Raw genomic sequence first — 7,296 nt, 5'->3', positions numbered from 1 at the left:
GTTTTGTGTTATATTTACCAGTATACATCATATAAACCATGGATTCCATTTTTATAATTTATTTGCCAGCATTCAAGATATAAATTAAAATCCTCCTACTTAGAAGTGGAGGATAATGTACATAAATCTATATGTGACTCTAGAAGTATAGCTCCACTGTTGTGTGATTTCTGGATCTATTATATATCCATATGAGAAAGTTTCAGATAAATTCATTGGATACCTGACAGATATCACAAGGGCAATAACTCTAAAAATAGTTTGGACGCCTTAATCTGCTGAAATGTGTATAAAATTAGTTTATAAAAAAAGTGATATTTTTTGGAATCAAATGTTGTTATGTATTTGCCAGCATACATGATTTAAAACAAGTTCTACGTATTACATGAGTAGCGGATAATACAAATAAATGTATAATTTTGAATGTGAATTTAGAAATATCGTGAAAAATGCACATTGGGGAGACAGTATAACTTTAAACATTTGTGTAAAATATATATTTTTCTAGGTATTGCATGTTGTTTATTATGTGTAAAAATATTACTTGATATAAAATGGAAATATAGTGAAATGATTATGGATTTTGCACACTTTTTCTTTAGAGCCTTTAAGAAAAAGTGGTACTCGTGTTTCCATATAATAAACTGGTCCAAATACTGTATTTACGGTAGCTTAGTTTATATAATTTGTGTTATTTGTTTTGTGCTTGTTTTTTTTTTATTTTAGAATTTGATTGTTCTTTTTGAACTGTCACTTTAATTTTATAATTTTTCTTTTTTTTTGCTGTTTTTTTCTCTGTGAAAAAATATAAAATAAAAAAAAATAGAAAAGCAGTTTGTGTCCATTCTTCATACCCTGTCCCACTGCATCCTTATTGAAGAAACCAGATCAGTTCAATAAAATATAGGGCTGTTAGAGGATTGTATAAAACATACTTTAGACACAAAAGATTAAAATAAGTAATTAAATAAATACTGGAAATAAAGGACAAACTCAACAGACCCGTTGGTTTTTTCCCCTGTCACTTCAATCTTTTATGGTCCTATGTAAAGCAGCTACTGATTTCGAAAGTGGGGAAATAAGATAAATGCTGGAAACCTGAAAAGCAGGCTGTACAGCTTTACTTCCTACTGCCTATGTGTTGGACAGTTTATCTTAATGATACACATATTTCAAAAGCCTCTGAACAAGCTGCCTCAGTCTTTTTATCGAATGGTGTGATTCAGTTACACAGAATATAGAGGAAATAATAACATTAACAACAATGCAAAACTCTTTTATGAAGAAACTAAGGAAACTGAATTCACACCAATGTCTGTCTTGTGGGTGCATTTTATTTGTCATCACTATAGTCTTAAAATATTCCTTCTTGGACTGTGACCTGGATAATGCCATCCAAACTGGGGATCTGAATATTGCTCACTGCCGGGGACAATACTACATGGCTTTGAACTTGTCGGCCAGTGATAGAAAGAACTGTACTAAAATTATTGAAGGTGACTGGGATGAGGTAAGACAGACTTTAATCAACAATTTGGATATTAGAAAAAGAAAAGTTATTAGCAAGGATACAGATTACATAAAACTAACCAAAGACTGTCCAACATTTAAAAAAAAGTATGTTCTGTTTAGTCTGAGCAATGAAGAAAGACATTACCCCATTGCCTATTCCATGGTGATCCATGGTGATATTGAAATGTTTGAGAGACTATTAAGATCAATTTATACTCCTCAGAATATTTACTGTGTGCATATAGATCGAAAATCTCCACACACTTTTCATCAGGCTGTGCAAGCTATAGCTTCCTGCTTTGATAATGTGTTTGTCGCATCTAAGTTGGAGCCAGTAGTATATGCTTCGTGGTCTCGTGTCCAGGCTGATCTGAACTGCATGGAAGACCTACTGAATAGTACTGTAGAGTGGAAATACCTTATCAATACCTGCGGAACAGATTTCCCAATAAAAACTAATGCTGAAATAGTCACATCCTTAAAATCACTGAATGGGAAAAACAGCATGGAGTCACAACCATCACCTGGAGCTAAACAATTGAGATGGGAATACCGCTTTGAAGTTACAGATCGCATTGTGAAGACGAATGTTAGGAAAACTCCACCACCTTTAAATGTGCCTATATTCAGTGGCAATGCATACGTAGTGGTCACCAGAGAATTTGTGAAAATGTTGTTTAAATCAGACTTCGCAAGAGAATTTATAGACTGGGCAAAGGACACTTACAGTCCTGATGAGTTTCTCTGGGCTACACTTCACAGAGTTTCTTGGATGCCTGGATCTCTTCCTCAGCACAGTAAATATGACACTTCAGACTTGAATGCACTAGCAAGGTTGGTAAAATGGGGAAGCCTGGAAGGGGACATTAAGCAAGGAGCCCCTTATTCTGCATGTACTGGGAAGCACAGAAGAAATGTGTGTGTGTATGGGACTGGGGATCTGCACTGGATGCTCCAGCAGCATCATTTCTTCGCCAATAAATTTGACCCAAATGTAGATGATCATGCCATTCAATGTTTAGAAGAACATTTAAGATTTAAATCTCTCTATGGGAAGATCATGTAACAGATGTGTCTGTTTTGTAAAAATAATTTATTATGAACGCCATGTACTGTACTTTGTAGAGTTAACTTGTAGGTTTCACTTCTGGTCTCACATCTTTGTATTTTTGCTTAATATGTTTTCCCTTGAAACCAATGAAAACATAAAAAAGCATCTCAATGAGCACCAATGCGTATGATGAAGCATGTCAATACATGTGGTTGTGTATTACAATTAAGGACATCCAATGCAATGTATTTCAATGTATTTCAATTCATGTGGCAACATATGGAGACTAGCATGCAGAGTGGCTTCAGCTGGTCTGGTCCTGTTGAAGATTGCAGTAAGGCACACGATGCTGGAGCAATGAAAGTATCATTGTGTGCTAATTTATTACTGAGAAAGAACAACAGATAATTATTTTTATTTTGCCTAAAGTTAGGTTTTTAAATTTGGACTGCCCTTTGAAAAAACATTTTTGAACAAAAAGAGAGATGCTTCAGTTTTCTGGTATATTATGTACTGAATGCTCTAGTATGTCTACTTTTATAGATACATTAATAGTATAAAGATGCTTTAACCACTTGCCTACTGGGCACTTATACCCCCTTCTTTACCAGACCAATTTTCAGCTTTCAGTGCTGTCGCACTTTGATTGACAATTGCCCAGTCATGCAAAAGTGTACTCATATGAAATTTTTATCATTTTTTTCTCACAAATAGAGCTTTCTTTTAGTGGTATTTAATCGCCGCTGGGCACTTTACTTTTTATGCTATAAACAAAAAAAGTGCAAAAAATTTGAAAAAGAAAAGTTTCTTTGTTTCTATTATAAAATTTTTCAAACAGGTAATTTTTCTCCTTCACTGAAGTGCATTTATGAGGCAGCACTGATGGGCACTGATAGGCACTGATAGGCAGCACTGATGGGCACTGATAGGCAGCACTAAAGGGCACTAATAGGCGGCACTGATAGGCAGCACTAATGAGGTGGCATGGATAGGCGGCACTGATAGGCAGCACTAATGAGGTGGCACGGATAGGCGGCACTGATAGGCAGCACTAATGAGGTGGCACGGATAGGCAGCACTGATAGGCAGCACTAATGAGGTGGCACTGATAGGCGGCACTGATCGGCGGCACTGATAGGCGGCACTGATGATGGGTACTGATAGACAGCACTGATAGGTGGCACTGACTGGCATCACTGCTGGGCACTGACTGGCGGCACTGCTAGGCATTAACTGGCGCAACTGCTGAGCACTGACTGGTGGCACTGACTGGCAGCACTGCTGGGCTGCACTGATGGGCACTGGTGGGTGGCACCGGTGGACACAGGTGGGTGGGCACAGGTGGGTGGCACTGCTCTGCACAGGTAGGTGGCACTTCTGGGCACAGGTGTGTGGCACTGCTTGGCACAGGTGTGTGGCACTGCTGGGTGGCACTGGTGGGCACTGCTGGGCACAGGTGCGTGTACTTCTGGGCACAGGTGGGTGGAACTGGTGGGTGGCACTGCTGGGCACCGATCATCAGGGCACTGATGATTGGTGCCAATCCCTGCTCTGACAACTGCCGGTTCTCGGCAGTACTTTCATCACGCTCTGACAGCGTGTGGAAAGTGCAGCCGAGAACCGGCAATTTCATTTCCCGGTGATCAACGTGTCATTGGACACGGCTGATCACGTGGTAAAAGGCCGCTGTGATTGGCCTTTTACCACATCATGTGATCAGCTGTGTCCGTAGGACACAGCAAGCGCGGAGATCGCTGGGTGCGCGCCCCTGGGGGCGCGCAGGAGAGCGCGTTCTGGGAGGACATCATATGACACCCTCCCAGAACTGGCCGGCCGCAGTGTAGCCGTCATTTGGCTATCTGTGGTTGGCAAGTAGTTAATGCCAGTAAATTAGGGGCATTGAACTCAAAATATGGTGTGAGAAAATACATAACACCTAAGGGTCTATTTAAATCAGTATTAAACCCCAAACCAAATATGCAATATATTGCTGCTTACCGGTCATTAGAAGTGGTGGCTGCATACTGTAGGTTACTTTTACTTTGGCTTTTCCCTCTGTTGTCACCTGGTGGTCTGGCCAGTAACACACCTCCAGTATTAGTGAGACACAACTCTGGATGAATGAAGGCACAGCAAACAAGAGCATTGTCAGTCTGGGGGGAGGGGAGTGTTAAATGTATTAAAAACAGTAACTAACTGAAGCCAAACTTCAGCTCACACTATAATTAGTTACAGCAAACATTTTTTTCTTGCTTTTGGGATAATGGTCTTACATGAATAAATAAAAGCTGATTATTTTAGCCACCCCTGCCAGTGTTAAATGGTTTGTTTCATCCATGTAAGCTGATACATTCTACTGGAGAGCGTGAGCTTTTGAAAAATAACACACTTGTTTACTGCATCACCAGACAAATATAGAATGAATAAAAAAAGAATGCAGCCATCACATTTAAGAAATGGCAAACTGCAATATAATAAATGTTTACTTTTGGGTTTAACACCACTTTAATGTTTTTACACAAAATTCATACAACTTTCACTCTGGATCCACCCAGAATCCAACTGAATCCAATTAAAAAAAATGTGTAAATCTTTGATAAAAACTTTTATAAATAGACCCCTAATGTACACTTCTGGTTATCAGCCATTTACCAATATGTACCAAAAACTAACAAAACAAACACATATTTGAATCTCTGTATTGAGAAAAAAACTGAAATATGATAAGATTTAGATACATTTAGATAGATAGAAAAATAAGATAGATAAGATTTATTGTCATTGTAAATGAATTCCATAGTGCAATTACAAAAAAAGGGAAAATCTCCCAACACAAATAAAATCATATGGATACTGAAGTGTAGGATCTTGTGAGCTACTAAGTCGTGATGTCAGAGCCCCCTCCCCTGCGCGTTACGCCACCGGGCCACGTGGCTTCATCAGGAATTGATTGGACAACACGACGCCCATTGATTTATATAGAAGGCGCCATTTTGTTGTAGTCCGCAAGGCAGCGACCATGTTTTTGGAGCCCGGTTTGAGTGTAAACACACAGAAGAAGTGTGTGGTGATCACTCACGCTGAGGGACCTTATTTTACACCCTCACCTTCACTGCAATTTGCCTGTTACACCCACATTTAATCAAGCAGTTAAATTAAAACCTCTGGGTGCGCAAGCATTGAAGAGCTAAATTCTGCTACCTAATACTGGCTACATGCTAATGCTAAGCTATGTGCCTGTTTACAGTAATATGTGTGGGTTTTTAAAATAATGTAATGACTATAATCTTAATAAATAAAATTAAGCTAGAAACATTTATAAACATAAACACTTATATAACTCTATAAATACCTAAATATAATATCCACATAGTTATATATATATTCTTAAACCTGAATTTGTATTAATAAAAGCACGATATACGTATTAAAAAATATCTATCATAAAGGGGTATTCCACCTATAAGCGGACATATACTAGGGGCTGAGGTAATATTATCTAAATGAACATATAAACCCATAAAACTAAAGGTAAAACCTACAACTATAAGTGGAACGACTAATAAAACATCTACAATAATTAATGACAAATGCATACAAATGTAAACCAATAAATAGTCGTATGCCCAGCAGTGGATGCCTGTAACCACTACTACTGTTAAAATAAATGAGTACTATGACATAGTAATTAAAAACCTACAGCTATAAATTAATGACTATTGAAAACATCTGCAATAAATAAATGATAAATACATTCAGATATAAAACAATATGTGATAATATACCCAGAGACGGATGCCTGTAACCACTACTACTGTTAATAAACGAGTGCTATAGTATTGTTAAATATGGTTATTCTGTGTGATGGTATAATTAATCCTTATGGGGTCTCTCCCTTATCATGATTTATTATTGAGATTCTTAATGATTACTAATAAAACAAGAAAGATCAAAATCTTTGTTCAAGCCCGCAAGTGCTAAACTATTCATTTCATTGATCCACCTGGATTCTTTTTTACTAAGTTTTCTAATTGTATTGTCCCCTCTCCAATGACTAACATGTTTTTCGATACCCCAAAATTGCATGAGGCTGGCATCCTTATTGTGAAAAGTGCGGAAGTGCTGTGATTAGTGATGGCATCTATAACCTCTGTTAATATTATAAACATGTTCTTTAATTCTATCTTCTAGAGCTCTTTTGGTTCTTCCTATATAGATCAAATTACAAGGACATTTCAAGGCGTAAACCACTTCTTTGATTTCGCATGAGATGAATTGTTTGATTTTTTATTCCTGTCCCGTGGTGGGATTTTGGAAGGTGAATCTTCTCCTCAAATTATTTCTAACCCTGCTACACCTGTAACATCTTCCACATGCATAAAAACCGGTCCCCTGGAAGAAACTGACCGTTGCTGTTTGTGTGAGGGGTTCAATACCATTTTTGAATAATTTGTCCCTCAAATTCGGTGCTTTTTTGTATACAGATTTGGGTGTTATAGGTATAACATTTTTAAGATGTTTATCTTGTTTCAGTATGTTCCAATGTTTTCAGATAATACTTTCCACTGCTCTATGCTGTTTTTTGTACTGTAAAACAAAAGGTACATCAAAGGTTCCCTTTTGTTCACATTCTTTATCCATTAGTATAATGTTTCTATCATATTGCCCTACTACATGTCTTTCTTTTTCTTTTGTTTCTTGTTTGTATCATTTTTTTACTAAATCTTTGTGCT

The 7,296-nt window shown here is 37.5% G+C and overlaps 1 protein-coding gene across 1 annotated transcript; it reads left to right on the top strand.

Annotated features, from left to right (window-relative positions):
• Positions 1-1,176: 1,176 nt before the first annotated feature.
• Positions 1,177-3,218, top strand: LOC149447571 (beta-1,3-galactosyl-O-glycosyl-glycoprotein beta-1,6-N-acetylglucosaminyltransferase 3-like). Its single transcript, XM_089652347.1, has one exon. The coding sequence runs from the start codon at positions 1,265-1,267 to the stop codon at positions 2,576-2,578; it is 1,314 nt and encodes a 437-aa protein (XP_089508473.1). The 5' UTR covers positions 1,177-1,264; the 3' UTR covers positions 2,579-3,218.
• The last annotated feature ends 4,078 nt before the right edge of the window (positions 3,219-7,296 follow it).

The sequence above is a fragment of the Staurois parvus genome, unplaced genomic scaffold (genome assembly GCF_062004578.1).
Source record: "Staurois parvus isolate SC_StPar_1 unplaced genomic scaffold, SC_StPar_1.0 ptg000682l, whole genome shotgun sequence".
Taxonomy (NCBI): Eukaryota; Metazoa; Chordata; class Amphibia; order Anura; family Ranidae; genus Staurois; species Staurois parvus.
Note: the sequence above shows the minus strand (reverse complement) of the source record. Positions and strands in the feature narration are given on the sequence as shown.